Here is a 25,822-nt window from a genome sequence, read left to right as displayed (position 1 = left end):
AGCCCCCACCTGCAGGGGGAATGATTCATGAGTGGTGAAGCAAGGCTGCAGATGTCTCTCTTCCTCTCTATATATCCCTCCCCTCTCCATTTCTGACTATCTCTATTCAGTAAATAAAAATAATAATTAAAAAAAAAGAAAATCCTATGGTTACGATTTGCTGTATCATACAAGACCTTACCATGATTTATATCATTTAATGCTATTTACAAATAACTGTATCTTATATATGACGCCAGCTGCTTCTGGTTTCCCTGGTCTAAGATTATAGGTGATTTAATATTTCAAAGAAATGGTCATTATTGGGATGATCTCACTCATGGACAGAAGTTGACAAACAAGATCAGAAGAGAAAACACTCAGCAGATCTTGAACTAGAGTTTGTGAATTGCACCAAAGTAAAAGACTCTGGGGTGTAGGGAAGGGTTCAGGTCCTGTAACAGGATGGCAGAGGAGGACCTAGTGGGGGCTGAATGGTTATGTGGAAACCTGGGAAATGTTATGCATCTACAAGCTATTGTATTTTACTGTCAACTATAAGCCATCAATCCTCTAATAAAGAAATAAAAAAGAAGGAGTCAGGCAGTAGTGCAGGGTTAAGCGTATGTGGCGCAAAGCACAAGGACCGGCATAAGGATCCCGGTTCGAGCCCCCGGCTCCCCATCTGCAGGGTGTCGCTTCACAGGCAGTGAAGCCGGTCTGCAGGTGTCTGTCTTTCTCTCCCCCACTATGTCTTCCCCTCTTCTCTCCATTTCTCTCTGTCCTATCCAACAACGACATCAATAACAACAATAATAACTACAACAATAAAACAGTAAGGGCAACAAAAGGGAATAAATTAAATAAAAAGAAATAGTCATTATTAGGAATGTATTAACAATTTAAGCTCACTGTTAAAATTCAGTCAGGTTACCAATCTGAAACTTTAGATGCTTAGATTGAAGAAATATATACTCAGAACTGGGGTCTATGTATCAAAACGTTCGAGACATTCAATCTATTCTTCCCTTTCACATTGATTAGTGATTTATAAGACTCTAAGTTAGTAGACGTGTATAATAACGCCTTTTCTACCACCAAAGGTTCGTGTTCCTACTCTCACCCCCCATGTAGTGGAGCTGAAAATCTACCCTCCCCTTCCCCCTAGGGTTTTTTCACTTTGGTGCATGTGAACATGTTTCTAAGAAGGCCCTTGGCCAGGTCACTGGTCTGAAGTAGAAAGGGAGTTGGCAAACACTCCAAGAATGGTCGGTCTTTCTAGTCTGCCGGAGTCTGGCAAGGAGTGAGTGCTACTACTCTTTACCCAGATCAGTCCCTGGCAGCGTCTTAACCACTCAACCACTTGGTAATGTGCATTTCTCCTGCTCGAGGTCTGACGGCCCCCAGCAAGTAGTGACAGGACTAAGCACTAAGAGCTCTCATTCGAGGGAGGAGGAGAGAAAAGCATTCTGCCTTTATCTATCTTCGCTCCCACAGCTTTAGGGTGTTCTGGGCCTGCACTCTTCTCTGTGTCGGGGGACTGGCTGCGTGATTCAGCCTCAGTGAAATGATCCATTTGCTTTTTCTCAGCTGAGCATCAGCGACTCCAGTTCTGGGTAGACTGTGTCCAGGTACCACTGGAAAGACCTGCAGCCCAGCTGTCTCCGTAACTCGAAGCGCTCAGTGACGTTCCCGTAGGCGATGGACTTCAGATCCGGCCTTCGTCGGAAAAACTGCTCCTATGTGGGCATTTCACACATGAAACCCCGCAACCAAAGCACGGTCTGAATTCTCAGTCAGGGCTGAAAGGATACAGACTCACGTGTCTGTGCGTGTTCCGGGGGGAGCCGAGAAGCGGTAATTTAGTGGAGAGCACACAGAGGTGAGAGAGCTTAGTGTGCTTCCCCACACATCAGTACTACGTGGCTGGGTGTTTCCTGTTTTGTTTTGTTTTTTAAACATAAAATTTTACTCCAGGGGCCGTGTGGAGGCACACATTTTACAGTGCTCAAGGACCCGGGTTCGAGCCCCTGGTCCCCACCTGCAGGGGGAAAGCTTTGTGAGTGGTGAAGCAGGGCTGCAGGTGTCTCTCTGTCTCTCTCCCTCTTCCTCTCAATTTCTGGGTGTCCCTATCCAGTAAATAAATGAAGATAATAAAAAAGTAACCAATAGGAAATACGGTTCACTCCATATGAAATAGAGCATGGATGGGGGTAGGAAGGGGACCAGCGCATTGTGGGGGGAGTTGGAACCAAACCTGGGAGCATGTGAGTCCTGTGCTCTGCCAGCTGAACTATTTATCTTTTTTTTTTTTTTTAAATGCAACTCTGGACCTCATGTATGAGAATTCCATCACACAAAATTCCCTAGGTCACTTGTTTATGCCTCAGGGAGAGAGAGGGAGAGAGGGAGGGAAAGAGAGAGAGGGAAGGGGGGAAGAGGGAGAGGGAGGAGAGGGAGAAGGAGAGGAAGAGGACAAAAAGAGAGAAAGATAGGGAGAGTGAGACAGAAAGAGGGGGAAAGAATGGAGGGGGAAGAGGGAAAGAGAAGGAGAAAGAGGGGGAGGGGAGGAAGGGGAAGAGGGAAAGAGAAGGAGAAGGAGAAGGAGGGGGAAGGAGAGAGAAAGAGAAGGAGATGGGGGAGAGGGAGGAGAATGAGGAGAAAAAAAAAGAGGGGGAGAGAGGAGGCGAAGAGAAATGACTCAGGAATGGTGTCTGGGGCTGGTGGGCTGGGGGGCTGCGGCCCCCACTGATCTGAAGGATCAGGTGGGAAGGGAAAGGCGGCCTCTCAGGAGAAACCAGAAGGGGAGGCTCACCTTGTGCCCGTCCAGCCACACGTGCACCAGCCGCACGGTGTTCCGGTCCATGGCCTGCAGAAGCGCCTGCTTGTACTGGACGGGCTGCTTGGCGATGTGGCCCACGCGGGAGCAGGGTACCACGTACAGCCGGCCCCCGCACATCCAGACCTGGCAGAGGGACAGCCCAGCTAGCTGCTTCCTCACGGCAAGCCCGCCCCGCAGATCCCGTGAGGACCCTCGCTCCGGGAGGGAAGAAGCTAGCAGTGGGTCAGGCTCACGGGCACCCGTGGGCCCCACGCTGGGACAGGGAGAAGGGCAGGCTCTCCGCGGGGAGAGCACTCTCACCGGCGCCAGCACTCTCACAGCTAGTTTCTCCTACATGGCCCGTCCCAGTGCTGACTCTGCCCGGAGAGTAGCAAGAGGTTTTGCCTTAGCATAGCTGGGGGCACGGGGCACACCCGGCAGAGCACACTCGTTGCAGTGCACGCAGACCCGGGTTCAAGCCCCCAGTCCCCTCCTGCAGCAGGAGGAGGGGAGCTTCATGAGCTGTGAAGCAGTCTGCAGGTGTCCCTCCTTCTGTCTGCCTCCTTCCCTAACTCTCTCTGTCTCACTCTCTATCAAAAGAAAAAGAAAAAAAAAAAAAAAAGGCCACGAGAAGCAGTGGAGGCATGGTGTGGGCACTGAGCCCCAGCAATAACCCTGGTGGCAAAAAAAAAAAAAAAAAAAGTCTCGATATTCTGAGAGTAATGCAAGTCTCAGGAGAGCTGCAGACTCCCTCCAGTCCTCGTCATTTTTCTCCGTCAAACACTTCATGCCACTGAGTTTCTCATCGCACAAAGCTGAACGGTCACTTCCACGAACACTGTCAGCATTAACCCAGGCGCCCCTGTGGGCATACAGACACACACCACACTGAGAGAACTTGCTTTTTGAGCTGATGTGACTTGCAGTTAAACACCTTCTATTGCCAGGGTGTGAGCACCCCCCACCACCACCTGCAGGGTGGAAAGTTTCACAAACAATGAAGGAAGAAGTATTACAGGCACCTCTCTCTCCCTCCCTCTCTGACCCTCCTCCCCTCTCAATTTCTTTCTGTCCCATCAAATAATTTTGTTTGTTGGTTTTTGCAGATCTGGGGCCTCACACATGCATGTTTTGTTTTTTTTGTTTGTTTGTTTTTACCAGAGCAAGGCTCAGCTTTGGCTGATAGTGGTGGTGGCGGGGGGATGAACCTGGGACTTTGGAGCCTCAAGCATGAGAGTCTCTTTGCATGAACATTATGCTGTTTACCCTGCCTCATGCACGGCTTCCTCTCTTTCTCCCTTTCCTTTCCTTTCCTTTCCTTTCCTTTCCTTTCCTTTCCTTTCCTTTCCTTTCCTTTCCTTTATTCCTTCCTTCCTTTTCCCTTTTGTTGCCCTTATTGTTTCTCATTGTTATTGTTGTTGTCATTGTTGGATAGGACAGAGAGAAATGGAGAGAGGAGGGGAAGACAGAGAGGGGGAGAGAAAGACAGACACCTGCAGACCTGCTTCACCGCCTGGGAAGCGACTCCCCTGCAGGTGGGGAGCCGGGGGCTCGAACCGGGATCCTGACGCCGGTCCTTGCTTCATGCCACATGCGCTTTACCTGCTGTGCTACCACCTGACTCCCGATTTTACTCTTTTCTTCCTCCCTCCCTCCCTCCCTCCTTTCTATCCGTCTTCCCTCCCTCCCTTCTTCCCTTCCTTCCTTCCTTCCTTCCTTCCCTTCTTTATTTTGTCTCCAGGGTTATTTCTGGGGCTCGGTGCCTACACTATGAATCCACTGCTCCTGGAGGCTATTTTTCCCTCTTTTGTTACCTTTGTTGTTTATCGTTATTGTTATTATTGTTGTTGTTATTGCTGTCATTGTTGTTGGATAGGACAGAGAGAAATGGAGAGAGGAGGGGAAGACAGAGAGGGGGAGAGAAAGACAGACACCTGCAGACCTGCTTCACTGCCTGGGAAGCGACTCCCCTGCAGGTGGGGAGCTGGGGGCTCGAACCGGGATCCTTACGCCAGGTCGTGGAGCTTCACCTTGTGCTCTTAACCCGCTGCTACCGCCTAGCCTGCCTTTCTTTCTTTCTTTCCTTCCTTCCTTCTTTTATTTCTTTCTTTTCTTTTCTTTTTTTCTAAATTTTTTAAATATTTATTTTATTTATTTATTCCCTTTTGTTGCTCTTGTTGTTTTGTTGTTGTAGTTATTATTGTTGTTGTTATTGATGTCATCGTTGTTGGATAGGACAGAGAGAAATGGAGAGAGGAGGGGAAGACAGAGAGGGGGAGAGAAAGACAGACACCTGCAGACCTGCTTCACTGCCTGTGAAGCGACTCCCCTGCAGGTGGGGAGCCGGGGCTTGAACCGGGATCCTTATGCCGGTCCTTGTGCTTTGCGCCACCTGCGCTTAGCCCGCTGCACTACAGCCCGACTCCCCTTTTCTTTTTTTTTAAAAAAATATTTTATTTATTTATGAGAAAGACAGGAGGAGAGAGAAAGAACCAGACATCACTCTGGCACATGTGCTGCCAGGGATCGAACTCAGGACCTCCTGCTTGAGAGTTTAAAGCTTTACCACTACGCCACCTCCTGAACCTCTTTCTTTCTTTTTCTTTTTTTTTTTTTAATCAATCCAGAATCCACTTGTCCTTTCAGGTCCCCCCATTCCCATCATGCTCAGCAAACACCTCTGAATTCCAGGGGTTCCAGGACAACAAGAGTTCCACCTCATTCCTCCATTGGAAGGACAGAGAGACAGACCTAAAGGGGTCAGACATATATCTACAAGCCCCCCAGCCCCAGCACCCTCCACCTTTGCTCACTCGCTCCCACCAGAGGACAGCTGCCAAGACCGTCAGTTCCACACAAGAGGCTCACAAACGGCTCTGCAGCCCTGGCACAGCACGTCGCCTATTTCATGGCGCGGCCGCCGTTTCTGCAAGGAGCCCCACAGATCGAGTGGCACCAGGTGGGGACAGAAAAAGGGAAAGTGGGTGCAACCACCCCAGCAGGGCAGCACATCGGACAGCCCCCGGCCACCCTCCATGTGTGTGAGACCACCTCTGCCCACCCTGGCCCTGAGTTACCCTGAGCGAAAGTTCCACATTCTCTCCTCCCCAGAGGTCCATCCCCCGGTCGTACTGACCGATGTCACTGAAGTAACGTCTGTTGATAGCAAAGATCCCACCGGCCATGGCAGGGGACCTGGGAAGAGGAAACAACACAGAAGTGGTCACTTGAGCCCGCAGAGCTAGTCGCTGTAGGCTTTTGCCAAAACTATATGAAGATTAGCAATAGGCCAGAGTAAGAAAGAAAAGGATGCAGGTGGTGGCACACCGGGTTAAGCACACATGTTACTCACCGTGCGCAAGGAACTGGGTTCGAGCCCCCGCTCGAACAGGGGAGAAGCTTCACAAGCGGTGAAGCAGGTCTGCAGGTGTCTGTCTTTTTTCCTCCCTATCTCCCCTCCCTTCTCAATTTCTGTGTCCTATCAAATAAAGTAGTAAAGAAAAAAAAAAAAGGCATTAGAAGCAATACACTCATAGTGCTGGCCCTGAGCTCCAGAGATAACTTTGGTGGAGTTTAAAAAAATGAAAAAAGAGAAAGAGAAAATAGAAAAAAATGACCAAACTGATGTCAAGATTAGTGTGTGTCTATGCATGTGTCTGTGTGTATGTCTCGGTGTGTGTCTGTGCATGTCACTGTATGTGTATGTGTGTCTGTGCATGTCAGTTGGTGTGTCTCTGTGTGTGTTTGGGTTAGAGCAAGGGTTTTGCATATGATCTCAATTCTCTGGGCTACTTTTTCTTCTGTCTAGAGAGACAGAGAGGCACCACAGCCACTAAACTTCTCTGTTGCCACAGGTCCTCCCATGTGGTGCTGGGGTTCCATCCTGAGCTGCATGTCACAACAGGGAGCTCACTCTCCAGCCCCTCAAAACTGGCCTCTTGAGCCACATTTCACAGTGTGTATGTTGCTGGACACCATCGTCCTTCTGTGGGTCCATGACAATTTCTCTAAATCAAGGGTGGGGAGTCTTTTTTTTTTTTTTTTTTCCTGCCAAGGGCTATTTGGATATTTACAGCACCATTCATGGGCCCTAGAAAAAAGACCAGCTTAAAAGTCAGCACTTATGTAGCTATGGGGGGGGGGGCTTTAGATTGAATTCTGAGTGCTGCCTAAGGCGGCCTTGGCAGGGCCAGACCAAATTGTCCCTGTCCCTGCCCTGAACAGTCCTCAGCCTCCTTCCTTGCCTCTTCCAAACGCAGTTAGAATCACAGCGTTTAATGACCCTGGGTTCATACTCCTCGTTGGCTAAAGAATAGGAAAGCTATGGGGGGGGGGTTGGGGGAGGGAATACAGAGCTCTGTGGTGGGAAGACCTCTTATCCTGTGGTCTTGTCAGTGTTTCCATTTTATAAATAAATAAATTTAAAAAATAAGAATCACAGCGTTCAGACTACTCTCCCTTTTTGAGATGTATTTTCTGTGGCCTTGGAGGTGGTGCAGTGGAGAAAGTACTGGACCTGAAAACATGAGGTCCTGAGTTCAAGTCCTGGTATGGTGTATGCCAGAGGGATGTTTTGTTTCTGTCTCTCTCCTCCCTTATTAAAACAATCAAGCAAGGAGCAGGGGTAGATAGCATAATGGTTATGCAAAGAGACTCTCATGCCTGAGGCTCCAAGGTCCCAGTTTCAATTCCCCTGCACCACCATAAGCCAGAGCTGATCAGTGGTCTGGTAAAAGAGAAAAAAAAAAAAAAAAGTAATAAAAAAAAACAAAAAACAAGCAAACAAACAAAAAACAAATAGACATGTTTTCCAAGACGAGTAGCCTAGAAAATCACATTTCTCTCAACCTGTTATGTCACAGGTGGGAACATCTGGATGGGTGTCTTTGAACAGGGCAAAGGCATCAGCTTTGTCGATTCTTTTATATTTATTCCCTTTTGTTGCCCTTGTTTTATTGTTGTAATTATTCTTATAATTATAAATTATAATTATAATAATAATTATAATTATTATAATTATAAATTATATATAATTATAAATTATAATTATAATAATAATTATAAATATAAGAATATTTAGAATCGTCATTGTTAGGACAGAGAGAAATGGAGAGAGGAGGGGAAGACAGAGAGGGGGAGAGAAAGACGGACACCAACCGGTTCGAACCCCGGCTCCCCACCTGCAGGGGAGTCGCTTCACAGGCGGTGAAGCAGGTCTGCAGGTGTCTATCTTTCTCTCCTCCTCTCTGTCTTCCCCTCCTTTCTCTGTTTCTCTCTGTCCTATCCAACAACGACAACAACAATAATAACTACAACAATAAAACAAGGGCAACAAAAGGGAATAAATAAAATAAAATAAATATTAAAAAAAAAAAAAAAAGAAAGACGGACACCTGCAGACTTGCTTCACCACCTGTGAAGCGACTCCCCTGCAGGTGGGAGTCGCTTCACAGAAAAATCTCTTGATTTTTCTCTGTCTCTGTGCAATAACTAAACACATGAAATAAAGGTCTCCACGCAGGCTGAATCAATGGGCCCCAAGGCGCATGTGTCCTTGCCCACAGCTGGAGGACTCTCACCGGATGAGCGTGGTCGGCCCTTCTGGTCCCTCTATCTCATAAGAGAACACGTGATCCCACTGGAATTGTAGATGCCAGTTGAAGGCTCCCCGGACAAGCGGGGAAGGCCGGAGCTGCAGGGTGACAGAGTCGATGACATCGATCAGAGGACACACAACCATCTGGGGGTCCTTGGCGATGGCGTCCAGCAGGGGTTCCAGCCACACTTGGTTCACTTCACAGTGACTGTCCAGAAACACCAGCACGTCCCCTGAGGAGGCAAGTGTGTGTGTTGGGCCACGCGATGAGACTCCTAACAGCCCAACCCAAGTTCCACTCCATGAGGGAGGGTGGCAAAGGATGCCAGTCAGCCAAAGCTGTCTTTCTTTCTTTCTTTCATGCTTTCTTTCTTTCCTTATTTATTTTTTATTTATTGAGTAGAGACAGCCAGAAATCAAGAGGGAAGAGGGAGATAGAGAGGGAGAGAGATAGAGAGACAGCTGCAGCCCTGCTTCATCACTCTCAAAGCTTTTCCCGTGCAGGTGGGCACTGAGGCCTCAAACCCAGGTCCTTGTACTTGGTGACATGTTCCCTCAACCAGTTGCGCCACCACCTAGCCTCCAAGCCATCTTGAAAAGATGCAAACTGGGTGGGGGTAGATAGCATAATGGTTATGCAAACAGACTCTCAAGCCTGAGGCTCCATTAAATCCCAGGTTCAATCCCCCGTACCACCATAAGCCAGAGCTGAGCAGTGTGCTCTGGTAAAAAAAAAAAAAAAAAAGAAAGAAAGAAAGAAAGAAAAGATGCAAACTGCCTTGGGGAGAAAAAGGAAAGGGGGAGGTTGATGTTATGACTCATGTGTTGACATCTTTATCCCAGTGCTTCAGAAAGTGACTATATGAGAGAGACAGAGAGACAGAGAGAGAGAGAGAGAGAGAGCTGGGCTCTAAAGGAGCTTTGATGGGGGCATCGCAGGAGCAGGACAAGGCGCCCAGAAAAAGGCTACACTATGTCATGGGGGGCTGGTGAAATTGGGATGGAGGGTGGTGTGGGGAGAAGGTAGAGCTGGGTTGGCTTTCCATGGAGGAGAAAAATGTTCGTTTGAGATGGAACTGGAGGTGATGATGCTTAGAGAAACAAGAGGTGGAAGATAGCTATCTGATGGCTCCACTCCTGTGTGGAATCCAGAGAAGTCATGCACGTAAACTTGCAAAAAAAAAAAAAAGGAAACTATTTCTTTTTAATATTTTTATCTATTTATTACTGGATAGAGACTGAGAGAGGAAGGGAGAGAGAGAGAGGGAGAGAGACAGAGAGACACCTGCAGCCCTGCACCACCACTTGTGAAGATTTCCCCCTGTAGGTGGGGAACAGGGGCTTGAACCTGTGTCCTTGTGCACTGAAATGTGAGAGGTCAACCAGGTGTGCCACCACCTGGCCCACAAGCAAACTGTTTCTAAGAGTGAGAATTATGTTGGTTAATGTATCTTTGGGTAGATGCAGAAGTTTGGTGTGGGTGTGGTGTGGGTGTGGCGTGAACTCCACATAGTCATTTTAACATATTGTAGCTCACTATTAATCACAAATTAAAAATAGGGGAAATCACTGTAGCTTAGTCTTGATCAGTGAACTCAGATTCGAGAATGCTGACAGTGAGGCTGCTTCCTTGGGCATTTAATTTGGCACCTGAGAGGCATGAATGCTTTTGCCTGACTTGAAACTTTACTCAGTGTCTGTTCTGCTTAGAGATTATGGGAAAGACCCTAATGGATAAAACACAGAACGGGGCCATCTGGTGGGCTCCAACTGGAAGCGACCTCAAATTTCAGGTGCAGAGACTAGATTCGCAGCTTCAGCCAACATGAAATCCAGAAGAGTGGGAAACCACCGACATTTCACTCAGGAGATGTGATTTTGTTAAAAGGACAGTCGCCCCCCCACCCCACTCCCCAATCTACAGAGTTGATGCAGTCCTCATCCAAACTCCTGCTGGTTTCTGCAGCAGTGGATCCTGAAACCACACAGGAAGGCATGATGAATTCAGTGTTCCCCACAGTCTATGAGCTAAGTTCGTTCCAACTATTTTCTGATTTCCTTTCAGACTTCTTCTTCATCATTATCAGTGGGTTATTAGAAGTAAACAAATACCCCCCCCTTTTTGGGTTATATTTCAGATAAATTTACATTAAGTAACTTTCATCTGCAGGGGAGTCGCTTCACAGGTGGTGAAGCAGGCCTGCAGGTGTCTGTCTGTCTCTGCCCCTCTCTGTCATCCCCTCCTCTCTCCATTTCTCTCTGTCCTGTCCAACAACAATGATATCAATAATAACCACAATAACAATAATAACCACAATAATGATAAAAGACCCAGGGCAACAAAAGGAGAAAAAAATAGCCTCCAGAAGAAGTAGATTCATGGTGCAGGCACTGAGCCCCAACAATAACCCTGGAGGCCAAAAAAAAAAAAAAATAGATCCAGCAATCTCAAAGGAAGTGAGGTGTGAGGTGTGAGGTTTCTCTTCTCTTCCGAGAAGGACTCTGCACCCCCTTGTCCATCATACTACCCCCACGGCACCCAAGACGTAGAAACAGCCATCCTCTGATGAGAAGAAATAATGAGCAAATAAAGAGCATGAGAGGCGGACCACTCTCTGGCCATAAATAAGGAAGTCTGTTATCTGTGACGACGTGCTGGCACCTTGAAGGCGCTATGTCAAGTGAGGCCAGTCGGGGAGGAAAACCCTGTTTGAGTTCATCACATGTGGGGTGACACAGAGCAAACTAAGAAACCCCCAAGTTCGTTGATTCAAATAGCAGATGAGGGAGCCGGGCGGCAGCGCAGTGGGTTAAGCGCACATGGCACAAAGCGCAAGGACCTGAGTAAGGATCCTGGTTCGAGCCCCTGGCTCCCCACCTGCAGGGGAGTCGCTTCACAGGCGGTGAAGCAGGTCTGCAGGTGTCTGTCTTTCGCTCCCCATCTCTGTCTTTTTCCTCACTCCATTTCTCTCTGTCCTATCCCACAACGATGACAACAATAACAACAACAATAACTACAACAATAAAAAACAAGGGCAACAAAAAGGGAAAATGAATAAATAAATATTTTTTAAAGTCTTTAAAAAATAAAAAATAAACAAAAACAAAGAGCAGATGAGTGGCTACCGGAGGAGAAGTAGGAATGCGGTGGGAGGGGACACGCCAGCTGGTGGAGGGACTCTCTGGTCCAAACTTCCAATTGAAAAGTAAATAAACCCTGGGCTGTCAGGAATTGATTTCTTGTCTATTTGAAAAGTTCTCTTACCAGGCTGGGGGCATGGATCAAACTGCCAACACTCATGTCCACTGGAGAAGCAATTACAGAAGCCAGAACTCCCATCTTCTGTACCCCCCAAAAATAATTTTGATCCATATTCCCAGTGGGGGAGAAAGGGTAGGGGGAAGATGACCAGAGTGCTCTGAACTCCAATTTTATCAGGACCTGGAGAGAGAGGAGGAAAAAGGGAGGGGCATTTGGATGGCTACTGGGAGTTCTAGATTTGTTGTGAGGGCATCAAGCCCCAGAGATAGTCCTGATGGAGAAAAAAAAAAAAAAGAATCAGTACTCCTGAAACCAGCTTGATCGGACCTATAGAAATGATCTGGACATCCCAGTTCAAAGGGGAAGATAAACCTTGAGACTTTAGAGTTGAATCTTTAAATTCCATTTGTTCTTCCTACATGGAAATTTCCCCCCAGGGCCAAAAGATTCTAAGTCTGATGATTAATGGAAAAAAAAAAAAAGTTCTCTTAGGTGAGCTCTGGAAAATGCTCATGGTGAAGGGGCAAACAATGGAGGTGGTCCTACTCAGATGTCACAGAGAAACAAAGGAAAGCAACACGTCTAAGTAGCCAACAGGAGCAGTCCCTTGGATGTTCCCCAGGAGCTGAGGGGATGGGGCAGTGGGAACAAGGGGTTGGGGGCTGGGGCCTGGGGGAAGGGGGTCTGCACTTGGCTAGTGGGTGTGGCCACGTGCATTTGAAGGTCTGTGACCCTGCACCCCTGAAATAAGTCTGTGAGGTAGCCGTGTCTCAGAAGTGCTCTTCACTAACCTCTATGTTGATTGCTACCGCTATCATTTTTTTTATAAAGGGATATATTTTTGGATAGCCATAGAAATTGAGAGGGAAGTGGTAGATAGAGAAGAGGGGAAGGGGGGGTGGAGAGAAAGAGAGGAATAGGGAGGACTGCAGCAGTGCTTTTCTGCTTATGAAACTCCTCCCTCTGCAGGTAGGGACCAGGGGCTTGAATTCAGGTCCTTGAACATAGAAACGTGCCACCATGACACCACCCTGACCTCCCTGGGCAGACGCCCTCACCCGTGTGTCCTGGAGCCTCCCCTCCCCAGAGCCCTGCCCCACGAGGGACAGACAGACACAGGCTGGGGGTGTGGATCCACCTGGCAACACCCATGTCCAGCGGAGAAGCAATGACAGAAGCCACAACTCCCACCTTCTGCTCCCCATAGAGAATTTGGGTCCCTGCTCCCAGAGGGATAAAGAACAGGGAAGCTTCCAGTGGAGGGGATGGGACAGGGAACTCTGGTGGCAGAAATTGTATGGACTTGTACCCATCTTACACCACAGTCTTGTCAGTCATTATCAAATCACTAAGAAAAACTTTATATACGAAACATGTGCTCTCAACAGGGCGCACCACTGCTCAGCCCCTACTGCTATAGTTTTAAATTTTCGGTCTCGATGTTTTGAGAATGTAGTATACAAAAATTGTTTGGGTTATACAAAAATTGGGGGAATTCGTGGAGAATCTTTTTCAGCTTAAATACATGATCCATTTTTGTCAGATTTCTTTTTTTTTTTCTCTTTTATATTCTCTATTACTTTTTTCTTTTTTTTTTTTTAATTTTTTTTAATTTAAGAAAGGATTAATTAACAAAACCATAGGGTAGGAGGGGTACAACTCCACACAATTCCCACCGCCCAATCTCCATATCCCACCCCCTCCCCCGATAGCTTTCCCATTCTCTATCCCTCTGGGAGCATGGACCCAGGGTCATTGTGGGTTGCAGAAGGTAGAAGGTCTGGCTTCTGTAATTGCTTCCCCGCTGAACGTGGGCGTTGACTGGTGGGTCCATACTCCCAGTCTGCCTCTATCTTTCCCTAGTAGGGTGGGTCTCTGGGGAAGCTGAGCTCCAGGACATATTGGTGGGGTCTTCAATCCAGGGAAGTCTGGCCAGCATCCTGATGTTTGTCAGATTTCTTTGTAATCCACAGTGTACAGCCAGTAAAAAAAAAAAAAAAAAAAACCCTACCTCAAACCATTATACTCTTTGAATTTTCTGACATCTATTTGTGGTCCATGATGGGGCAGTGTGGGGATGCCACTGTTGTCATGGAAACCAGAACTTCAGGCTCTGAGTCCTGACTTCTACGTGACCTCAATCCAGTCTCTTTAGCTGGAAAGCAAGCCTGGGAACTTCTCAAATCTCCAAGCTGCTCACCAAAACTGTGCGTTGTTCTCTATTTATAGTATTTTAGCCTTTAACCCCCCATATGGTTTCAGTCTTTAAACATCAATCAGGAGAAACCTTTGCTCCAATCACTGACTCCTCTGGACTGTGGCCCGATAGTCGCATTTGGTGGACACACAGAGCTGAGAAATTAAATGTCCACACGACTCACTCTGGCAGACGCCGCCTGAGTTACTAGTCACAGTCAGGAAGGGTGAGGAGCTGAGGCACCCAGAGGTGCCCCATGAGGCGCCTGGGCTGCTCACCTGCCTTCTCAGGACTCAAAACTGAGGCGTGGGTGTGAGGTCTAGTCCTCACTGGCAAAACTGAGCCTTTGAAGCTCTTTATTTTTCTTTCTTTTAATAAATGATTGAATATTGCTTTTCAAAATTATAAGATTAGAGGAATATAATCCCACACCGTTCCCACTACCAGAGCTCTGTGTTCCCATTCCTACTGGAAACTGCAGTGGTTCTCCCAAGGTCACAGATAAGGGCTGTTATTTATATAACTATCTATATTTATATATATTTGCCTATTTTTTTCTATGGTCTTGCCTTCCCGGCCTTTCTAAGTCACACCTACACCTGTTACCACTTCCTAATGACCTTCCTCTTTTTCCCTCTCTTCTCTCTGGGTCCTGATGGAGTTGGGGTTCAGAGCCCTCTGGTCATCTTCCCCTAACATCTCTCCCCCTCTGGGAGCAGGGACCCAAATTCTCTATGGGGAGCAGAAGGTGGGAGTTCTGGCTTCTGTCATTGCTTCTCCACTAGACATGGGCGTTGGCAGATGGATCCATATCCCTGAAGCTTTTCAACTCAAACCACTTCCTTCTCCCATCTTTCCTGCACAGGTGCCAGCCCCAAAGCCCCCTTCTTCTTCCTTCTCAGACCCCCACAAGAACTTCCATTTGAAAGCAACGGGCATTCTGAAGCAGATTTTCCAAGCCGGGGTGGGGGTGGGGATTCTGGGTTCCAGGGCTGGAGTATTTTTTCATCCCTCTGCTCATGCCAGTGGGTCCTGACAGGTCTCCAGGAGGGGCTGTGGCCTGGCAGGGAGGGTCCTGGACTGCCCGCCCCCCCCAACCAGGTCTGGTCTCAGAGAAAGTGCTCATACCTGAAGCAGAAGACGCACCGATCATCCTGGACCGAATCAGCCCCTCTCTCCTTTTGTTCCTGATGAACTTAACCTCTCTCCAGAATTTCTCCAGACGATGGCCAAGTTCTTCTTTCAAGTCATCTGGGGTGGGAGAAAAATTCCCCAGTTTGCCCAATCTGACAGTTTATCAGCTTTCATCACAGAAATCAAAACAACTGAACACAACTATGGTTGGTTATCCTTAAGACAGTGCTTGCTGTTCCATAGAACTGTGTAAGAAACATCAACCTGGGGGCTGGGTGGTAACACCTGGTTAAGCGCACATAGTACTAAGCACAAGGACCCACAGAAGGATCCGGGTTGGAGCCCCTGGCTCCCTACCTGCGGGGGGGGAGGGGGGGTTGCTCCACAAGCTATGAAGCAGGTCTGCAGGTGTCTGTCTTTCTCTCTCCCTCTCTATCTTCCCCTCCTCTCTCCATTTCTCTCTGTCCTGTCCAGTAAAATGGAAAAAATGATTTCCAGGAGCTGGGGATTCATAATGCTGGCACTGAGTCCCAGAGATAACCCTGGAGGAAAAAAAAAAGAAAGAAACAAAAATTAACTCTAGATGGGAAAGAAAAAGAAGAGACTTCCATTCTTGATTATTAAATAATTTGTCCTGCTTTATATCTTTGTTTTTTTACCTTTTTTTTTTTTTTTCTTACCAGAGCACTGCTCAGCTCTAGCTTATGGTAGTGCAGGGGATTGAACCTGGGACTTTAGAGCCTCAGGCATGAGAGTCTCTTTGCATAACCATTATGCTATCTACCCCTGCCCCCTGCTTTATATCTTAATGCTTTTCAGCCACCAAGTTGCTGATGCTACCATGACACCACCCTGACCTCCCTGGGCAGACGCCCTCACCCATGTGTCCTGGAGCCTCCCCTCCCCAGAGCCCTGCCCCACTAGGGACAGACAGACACAGGCTGGGGGTGTGGATCCACCTGTCAACACCCATGTCCAGCGGAGAAGCAATGACAGAAGCCACAACTCCCACCTTCTGCTCCCCCTAAAGAATTTGGGTCCATCCTCCCAGAGGGATAAAGAACTGGGAAGCTTCCAATGGAGGGGATGGGGCAGGGAACTCTGCGGTGGGAACTCTGTGGAATTGAAGCCCTCTTATTCTAAAATCTTGTCAATCATTATTAAATCGATAACAATAAAAAACAAAGAAGCAGCTTCCACATTTCCAGGGAAATCATCTAACTTTAATAAAATGAAACAATGGCATGTTTATGATTTTGATCCACTCATTTTATGCAGTGTAGACTAATGAAGCATGAACATGTCATTTAAACGTTCATTATACTACATAGTATCAATCCATTCTATATATCACACGGCACAATATATATCCACGTACATCTATACAACAAACAGTATATATATATATATATATATATATATATATATATAAAACAGGGTTGTCACTGGGGCACTCTGCCTGTGCACTGAACCCACTGCTCCTGAGGGACCATCCTTTTTCTTTCTTCTTGACAGAGACAAAGAGAAATGGGAGCAGGAGGGAGAGAAAGAGAGAGAGAGAAAAATGCCTGCAGCACCCAGGAAACTTCCCTGCTGCAGGTGGGGTACGGGGGCTTGAACCTGGGTCCTTGAGCATGATGATGTGTTTTTTCTCTCTACCAGCTACACTACCTCAAGGCTCCCATATATGATAATTTATAGATATTTTAAAGTCTATTTAAAATGTAGTTAGTGATCTGGTTTACAGAATTCTTTTTATTATTTTGATTTTACTCGTCTTATATTTGATATAAAAATTGAGAGGGAAGGGGGAGATAGAGAGACACCTGCAGCCCTGCTTCACTGATCATGAAGCTTTCCCCCTGTGGGTGGGGAGTGGGAGTTTTCTGCCCAAGCCCAGGCTCGCAGAAGTCGAAGGCTTCAGGAGTGTCGTGTGTGTGTGTGTGTTCAGACTTCTGCATCCAGCACCAGACTCCCTGTCCCCCTGGCCCTATTTTTTTTTTATTGCCACCAGGGTTATCACTATGAACACACTGCTTCTTGCACAGACATTTTCCCTTTTTTTTCCTACTCTTTCTATTTTTATTTGATAGGACGGAGAGAAATTGATAAAGAATGGGGAGACAGAATGAGAGAAAGAAAGAAACCTAAAGACCTGCTTCATCGATCATGCAGCAGACCCCCTAAGGTGGGGAGTAGGGGTTCAAACCCGGCTCCTTTTGCTTAGCCAGTGTGCTGCTGCTGCCTACCCCCAAACCCCAAACCCCAACCCCCCTTCTCTCCCTCTGACCATCATCAGTACTTTCAGTCAATCCCATTACTGTGTGTGTGTGTGTGTCTTTTTTTTTTTTTTTTGCAAGTTCATTTGCTTACACATCTTTATAGAAGCCACTAGAAATCAGGAGAGGGACAGATCATGGTGTTTTGGCCTAATCTGACCTCATTAATGACAGGGATGCTTCTGGCTGGGAGCAATTCAGGCCAGTGATCAACCGCTTGGGCCTTAGCTGTCCCTGTGGTTAGAAGGGGCATTCCTCAGTGGCCGTGCAGCCTGCACCACACCCACCCCTGCCTCTGCCCCTCTCTGGAGGTCACTGATGACAGAGGAGCCGGGAGCACAAACACAGGCGGCTTCAGTGTCTAATGTCCCACTTCCCAGAATCTGGGTGGGGGCTGGGCTCAGTGGGGAGGATTCAAGGTGATCCTGGGGGGGTTCTTCCTTGTCCTCATTTCTGTATAAATCTTTTGAGTATTTTATGTGATCTCCTTATTCATTTAATCTTTCATTCTTTTCCTCCCTCCTTCCTTCTCTCTCTCTCATCCGTCCTTCCCTCCATCCCTCCTTCCTTCCTTCCCTTCTAGCTACCTTCCTTCCGTTCCTCCCTTCCTTCCTTCCTTCCTTCCTTCCTTCCTTCCTTCCTTCCTTCCTTCCTTCCTATGTTTCTTATGACACACACACACACACCAGAGCCCTCTCAGCTCTGGTATAAGGTGGTGCCAGGGATCAAACCTGCAGCCTCTGGGACTCAAACATGCACACCCTGTGCTCTAACAGGCTGAGCTATCTCCCTGACCTGAAATTTCTTTCTTTTTTTCTGTAGTGCACAAGCTTGCTATTGTCTTACGCAGTTCCCTCATTTTTTGTGATCTCTCCCACCGCCAAACAGCAGGTGAGGCCGTCTGGAGATGGCCTTTCTCCACTTGGCTCCTCTCGCAGCTTCCCCACATCCAGGGGAGCAGGTGCAGGAATGGGCCGTAGCATCCACAGCGCCCACAGATGCAGTCTCTCCGGCGGCCTGTCCCTGGCTCCTACTCTGCCTGTTGAGAGGGTGTGTAAGCTGCCTGGGGGCAGACAGCACATTCAAGTCCTGATTTTGCTTATCTTCTGGCAAAAGCCCGCAGGTGGGGCAAATGGACCGCAGGCCTTTCTCCTCTAAGTGTTCCCTTCTTCCTGGTCTTTGGTATGTGAACGGCACATCAGTGGAGAGCTGTGAGCTGGGGTGACTTTCTTTATTTCCATATTGATTCATTTTTCCCAGACAGAACCCAGAGCCCCAGCAGGAGCTGGGGGAGCAGTCTGTCCTGGCAGCCGCAGTCCTGGGCTGTTCAGGAGGAGGGCCTGGGGGGGGGGGGGCGTCTCTAGCCAGACAAGTGGGGGACACTTCCCCCAGCCTCCAACATCTCCAGCCCACAGGGGCAGGGGCAGCAGTGAGTTCCGGACTGCACCCAGTGACTCCGGAGCCCCGTGAGAGCACACAGAGCACCCTGTTTCCTGCACCACCTTGGACAAGGGCCACGCAAAGCTTAGGATGGAACTCACACCTCACACTTGCAAGTCTGGCACTCTCCCCACTGGACCACCCCAGCAGCTGCACCCTAGCAAATATGTCTGCAGAGCACTGCCTTAGACCCCTCCACCCTCACAGCCCTGAGCTCAGCTACAGGGAAAGCAAATCCTTTCCCACTCATGCCTTCCCTGACTCTGCAGATCCAGCAATCTCAAAGGAAGTGAGGTGTGAGGTTTCTCTTTTCTTCTGAGTAGAACTCTGCACCCCCTTGTCCATTATACCACCCCCCACAGCACCCAAGAAGTGAACACAGCATCCTCCGATGAGAAGAAAGAAAGGGCCAAGAAACGCATGCACAAGAGGCAGACCACTCTTTGGCCATAAATAAGGAACTGCTCACACCTTGAAGACACTGTGCCAAGCGGGATCAGTCAGAGCACCTGGACTGGGCTTCTCACACCCAATCACCATTAGTTCCCAGAGTGACGTTCCCTTGACACCCACCCAAAATAACTCAGGAGTGCTGACTCAAGCTCTCAGTGGTGAGACAGGCCTGCAGTATCTTTCTGTTTCTCTGTCTCTTCCTTCTCTCTCAAAATCTCTCTGTCTCTATCCAACAAATACATACATAGAAGTTTTTTTTAATTTATTTATTTATTCTCTTCTGTTGCCCCTGTTTTTATTGTTGCTGTTACTGATGTCATTGTTGTTGGATAGGACAGAGAGAAATGGAGAGAGGAGGGGAAGACAGAGAAGGAGAGAGAAAGACAGACACTTGCAGACCTGTTTCACTGCTTGTGAAGCGACTGCCCTGCAGGTGGGGAGGTGGGGGTTTGAACCGGGATCCTTATGCCGGTCCTTGCGCTTTGTGCCACCTGTGCTTAGCCTGCTGTGCTACAGCCCGACTCCCCATAGAAGTTTTTTTTTTTTTTAAAGAAAAGCATGCCAGCAATGGGAGAGGGGGAGAGAGAGGGCATTGCCCTCGAAGGTGGCTCCCTGGCTCCTTAGCCACCATCTTACTGAGGTCACTGTAGTCATCCACCAAAATGATCTCCTCCAGGAGGTGAGCTGGGGTTCGGGCGATGACACTGGACACCGTGCGGAGCAAGGCGTGAAGCTCTTCATTGTGGAAGCAGATGACGACGCTGGCCATGGGCAGGTGGTATGGGTACCTTTTCTTACGGCACCTGCGGGCGTGGAGCAGAGGGAGCGGGGGGTTCCTGTACAAACCTTCATTGTTTCAGGGTCTCATGCAAGCAGCTTTCCCTACATGCGCTTTATCAACACCTACAAAGTGAATATGCAGATTACAGAAGCCAGAACCCCCACCTTCTGCACCCACAAAGAATTTGGGTCCAGACTCCCAAAGGGGGAGAAATGTCAGAAGGTGACCAGAAGGCTCTGAATCAGGACCGGAGAGAGATGAGAAAAACAGGAAGGACATTTGGAAGTAGTAATGGTGTAGGTGCGACTTAGACAGGAAGAGAAAGCAGAACCATGGGAGAAAAAGGATAGATAGATAGATATAGAAATAATAGTCAGCGAATATCTGTGACCTTGGGAGAACCACTGCAGTTTCCAGTCAAGGGAATGGGGACACAGAACTCTGGTGGTGGGAACAGTGAGGAATTGTACCCATGTTATCTTGTAATTTTGTAAATCAGTATTAAATCAGTAATAATAATAATAATAATAATAATAGTGGTCCCAGAGATGGCACAGTGGTAAAGCTTTGGACTCTCAAGCATGAGGTCTCGAGTTCGATCCCCAGCAGCACATGTGCTAGAGTGATGTCCGGTTTTTTTTCTCTCTCCTCTTATCTTTCTCATAAATAAACAAAATCTTTAAAAATAATAAGAAGGGGAGTCGGGTGGTAGTGCAGCGGGTTAAGCGCAGGTGGCGCAAAGCACAAGGACCGGAGGAAGGATCCCGGTTTGAGCCCCTGGCTCCCCACCTGCAGGGGAGTCGCTTCACAGGCGGTGAAGCAGGTCTGCAGGTGTCTGTCTTTCACTCCCCCTCTCTGTCTTCCCCTTCTCTCCCCATTTCCCTCTGCCCTATCCAACAACGATGACATCAATAATAACTACAACAATAAAACAACAAGGACAACAAAAGGGAATAAATAAATAAATATAAAATTTAAAAAAAAATAAGAAGAAGAGAGGTTTTTTTGAGAGACTTTTTTCTTCTGAGAATCTGCCAAGTGGTCAGGTCCTACCCCCCCCCATGCTCAATTAATTATTTAAGTTCACTTCCGTAGAATTTCTTTTCTTTAATCCTTTTAATTATTTTTATTTATTGGATAGAGACAGCCAGAAATCAAGAGGAAAGGAAAGATAGAGAGGGAGAAAGACAGAGAGACACCTGCAGCCCCAAAGCTTTCCCCTACAGGTGGGGACTAGTGGTTTGAACCCAGGTCCTTGAGCACCGTAATGTACACTCAACCAGGGGAGCCACCACCCAGCCCCTTCAGTAGAATTTATACCTCCTAAATTAATAAAATTGGGAATTACATACCTAACACTGATGTTCCCTTGTAATTCTTTCAAGAGACTGTGATGAACTCACAGGGGAGAAAGCTGGGGGAAAGTCCCAGTTAGGCTTTCACACCCTCAACACTACCTGCCAGCGGAAGCTTCGTGAGTGGTGAAACAGAGCTACCGGTGTCTTTGTCTCTCTGTGTCTCTATCCCTCTTTATTTCCCTCCCCATCTCAATTTCTTTCTATCCTATCAAATTAGATAAAATAAATAGAAAACGTTTTTAAAGAACTGGATGATTATTTTTTTAAAGTGATGCTGCATTGGTCCTTTCACATTGTAACAGGTGCACTCAACCAGGTACACCACTGCCCAGCCCCTAGATGTATAACTCTTTATATAACAAATAAAGTTCCCACCAAGGAACTAAATTGGCAGACTTCATGCTTGTGGCTTCAGGCTTGAGCCCTGGCATCTCGGGCAGCAGAATGGTGCTATGGTGGCTCTTTCCTGTGAAACCATCTCAGTAGGAAAGAAGTCAAGTACTTGGCAAATGCGGGAGGAACTTACATCTCATTCCTGGTGTCAGACACTTCTCTCTCATCGCCCAGGACTCTGCTCTTGGTGACGTTGAATCCGAAAGTCAGGGCTTCGTCATTTAGATCTGACGGTACGTAGAGAATTCTCTTGTTGCCTGGAAGGGGGGCGGGGCAGAGTCAGGTGAGCTGACACAGGACATGGGCCCAGGCTCACTCCGTCCTGCCAAGTCCTGTGTTTTCTGGGAAGCTCAACTGCAGCCAGACGCCAGGCCCGGCTGGGGCCAGCCTGTCCCACTAGCGCAGCAGCCTCAGCACCTTTCATGTCTCTTGATGTCTTCCCAGCCGTGCAGGCTCTGTGGCTCTCTGTTTCCATCAAGAATCACACCCAGGTGAAATGATTGTAAGGGGCAATATAGGTCATGGCAGGGGCTGGGCTCCCCGCTCCGAACATTCTGCTGGAGAAAGAATATAGCAAAGCTATGGAAACAGCCCAAACATACTGGACATAACAATAAAAGGCCTTGGGATAGGCTTCCTGTTGAAAGTCTAAAGCTCTCAGGTGACAAAAAATAATAATAATAATAATAAAGAATGAAAGGAAGGAAGGAAAAGAAAGTGAGACCAGCTAATGGCACACCCAGTTAAGTGTACATAGTGCAAAGCACAAGGACTCGTGCAAGGGTCTGGGTTCGAACCCCCTGCTCCACAACTTCAGGGGAAATCTTCACAAGCAGCGAAGCAGGTCTGTAGTTGTCTTATCTTTCTCTTTCCCTGTCTCCCCATCTCTCTCAATTTCTCTCTGTCCAATCGAATAAGGTGGAGAAAATGGCCTCCAGGACTATTGGATTTGTAGTGCTGGCATTGAGCCCCAGAGATAACCTTGGAGGGAGAAAAAATGAAGAGAGAGAGAGAGAGAAAGGAAAAATAGAAGGGGTAGCAATCAGGAAGCAGATCACCACATAAAGCACACATTTTCTCATCACAAAGAGCTGGGCTCAATTGCCTGGCACCACAGAGGAGCACCGCTGTGACACCAGGGGAAGTTCCATGAGTGGTAAGATGGTGGTTTGGTGTCTCTCCTCTCTCTTTCTGTCTCTCCTCTCTACTCGGAGATTAAGGATAAAGACATATTCAGTGGCAGTAGTGGAGTGCCATATTCAAGAGGCTCCACATCACCCCACCCTAAACATATATCCAGAGAAAATGGAATTCTGATTCCCTGTGGGAGAGAAGGAGAAATGGAGTAAGGACATTTCTTTCTTTCAAAGAAAAGTTCCCATCACACACACCCACAGCCACACCCAAAGCCACCCACACACACCCACACACACCCACACCCACAGGCAGGCTCTTCCTTAAGTGTGAGTTCACTGTGAAGAACAGATTGTACACACTGATACAACGTCTCACCCAGAGACAGTATGCAAACACCCAAAGGGCATGTGAAAATCCATGGGGGAGGGGGTGGCGCACCTGGCTGTACCTGTTACCATGTGCAAGGGTCCAGGTTCTAGCCCCAGCTCCCCACCTGCAGGGGGAAGCTTCACAAGTGGTGAGGAAAGCCTGCAGGTATCTCTCTGTCTTTCTCTCCATCTCCCTCTCCCCTCTCAATTTCTGTCTTCTCTTATTTATTTATTTATTTAAATCTTTATCTGTTGTATAGAGACAGTCAGAAATTGAGAGGGAAGGGGGTGATAGAGAGGGAGAGAGACAGAGAGACACCTGCAGCCCTGCTTCACCACTTGTGAAGCTTTCCTCCTGCAGGTGGGGACCAGGGGCTCGAACCTGAGTCCTTGCGTGCTGTAACATGTGCGCTCAGCCAGGTGCGCCACCACCCGGCCCCTCAATTTCTGTCTTCTCTAATAAAATAGAAAGAAGACATCCTGGGACAGGATGGCAGAGGACCTAGTAGGGGGTGAATTGTTATGTGGAAAACTGGGAAATGTTATGCATGTACCAACTACTGTATTTACTGTCAACTGTAAGCGATTAATCCCTCGATAAAGAAATTAAAAATAAAAGAAAATAGAAAAGAAAAATGTCCATGTGTTCAGTTGCAGGCTACCTCTGGCACGGAGGGGATGGGGTGGTGAGGGGCACAGTTTTCTTGCACCCATCCAAATAGATGACTTCGCAGACTAGGGTTATCTGGAACAAATACAGCAAGTCATGTTAGAAGGCTCACACCTGGGAGCAGGGCCTGGCTACAGCTTCCCTGGCAGAGCACACGTTTTGTTATGGCTGAGCCCCTGGCACCACATGGGAGCTACACATAGTGCCCAGGGACACTCCATGAGTGGTAGAGTGGTGCTGCGGTGTCTCACCTTCTCCCAGTGTTCTGACTTCATTTCTGTCTCTGAAATTAAAAGAAAAAAAAAAAAAAACTCCACCAGGAGCAATGGCATCACATGGTCACGTGGCGGTGGGGGGGAGGTATTTTAGCGATGGTAGAGCCACCGGTTTGCCTGTGTGAGGTCTTGGGTTAGATCTGCGGAATCTCATGAACACAGGAGCATGACACTCTGGTTCTATCTGTTTAGTAAGCAAACAAACCTTCAGATAGGTTGCTTTTTTTTTTTTTTTTTGCCTCCAGGGTTATCGCTGGGGCCTGCATTGCAAAGCCACTGCTCCTGGAGGCCTTTTTTTTTTATTGTTGTTTTTCCCATTGTTGTTGGATAGGACCGAGAGAAAATGAGAGGAAAACAGAGAGAAAAAGAGAAAGATAGATACTGGCAGACCTGCTTCACCACTAGCAAAGCGACCCCCCCCTCCGCAGATGGGGAGCCAGGGGTTCAAACTGGGAGCCTTGTGAATCTCACTGTGATTATGTGAGCTTAACCCAGTGTGCTACAGCCCGGCTTCCAGTTTGCACTTTTTAACCAATGCATATCTGGTTTTTTGTATTTATTTATTGTTATATTATTATTATTATTATTTTGCTAGAGCCCTGCTCAGCTCTGGCTGATGATGGGGATTGAGCTTGGAATGTCAGAGCCTCAGGCAGAAAAGTCTTTTGCAGAACTACTGTGCTATCTTTCTGCCGAATTATTCATACCTGTTCTAGCCTACTCTGATATAGTTGAACAACAAAAATTTATTTGCAGCGAGGATTATCTCTGGGGCTCAGTGCCTAAACTATGAATCCGCTGCTCTTGGCCACTGTTCTTCCTTCCTTCCTCCCTTTCTTTCTTTCTATTTTGTTTGATAGGACAAAGAGAAATAGAGAGGAGAGGAGGAGATAGAGAAGGAGAGAGTGGGGATGGTCTGCAGACTGGTTTCACTGCTCATGAAGCTCCTCCCCTGCAGGTGGACCTTCTCCCCCTCGCAGTCTGACTGCCCACCCCCACCACCAGGGGCCTGCTGACTCACCCGGACTCATCTCCAGCCTCTCCTCGTCCAGCTCCTCCTCCTCCCTGGGTCTCCCAAACCTCTCCTGGGGGGCCGGCAGCCATGCTGCAGGGTGGGGAGCTGGCCGCCTGTCTCCGAGCAGCCACACCGTGCCAGGGTCCTCGCCGGCCAGCTGCTCAGTGCCCAGGTTACGGAGCAGGTAGGCCAGAAGCAGCGCCAGCCACAACCCGCAGGCCAGGGAGCCCAGGAGCACGCACTGGCTGGTGGCACCCCTCATCCTCAGTTTGCATCTCTCCCAGAGACGCTGCGGGAGACAGCTTGATGGTCCAGGCTGTGAGTTCTTGTTCTAGGACAGGACAGAAGGGACTCAGCAGACATGCTTCCAAGGTGCAGACAGAACAAACCAGGCTTTGAATTAAGTGCATGTAAGTATCACTCACACCCCAAGAGTTCACCCCAAGGCATTAGCAAAGAGGTCTCTTGTCAAATATTTCAGATGTGCAGGTGCTGAAAACCCCACCCCAGACGAGCTGTGGCCAAGAGCTTCTGAGTTCATGTAAATAGGGAAGTGTTGATCCAAGAGGGTTTACCAATAGAGCACATGTCTTGGTCAAGCACAGCCTGAGGCCCTGGGCTCAATCTCTAACACCACACGGGGCAGCTCTGGGGAAACTCCATG

At 48.0% G+C, this 25,822-nt stretch overlaps 1 protein-coding gene across 1 annotated transcript; it reads right to left on the bottom strand.

Annotated features, from left to right (window-relative positions):
- Window positions 1-1,465: 1,465 nt before the first annotated feature.
- GALNTL5 (polypeptide N-acetylgalactosaminyltransferase like 5) lies at window positions 1,466-25,505 on the bottom strand. Its single transcript, XM_060196846.1, has 8 exons — window positions 25,165-25,505; window positions 21,827-21,950; window positions 19,798-19,964; window positions 14,984-15,106; window positions 8,380-8,629; window positions 5,878-5,995; window positions 2,795-2,944; window positions 1,466-1,718 (listed from the first exon to the last, which is right to left on the bottom strand). The coding sequence occupies exons 1-8, from the start codon at window positions 25,418-25,420 to the stop codon at window positions 1,566-1,568; spliced, it is 1,341 nt and encodes a 446-aa protein (XP_060052829.1). The 5' UTR covers window positions 25,421-25,505; the 3' UTR covers window positions 1,466-1,565.
- Window positions 25,506-25,822: the final 317 nt, after the last annotated feature.

The sequence above is a fragment of the Erinaceus europaeus genome, chromosome 8 (assembly GCF_950295315.1).
Source record: "Erinaceus europaeus chromosome 8, mEriEur2.1, whole genome shotgun sequence".
NCBI lineage: Eukaryota > Metazoa > Chordata > Mammalia > Eulipotyphla > Erinaceidae > Erinaceus > Erinaceus europaeus.
This window is presented reverse-complemented; position numbering and strand designations above follow the sequence as displayed.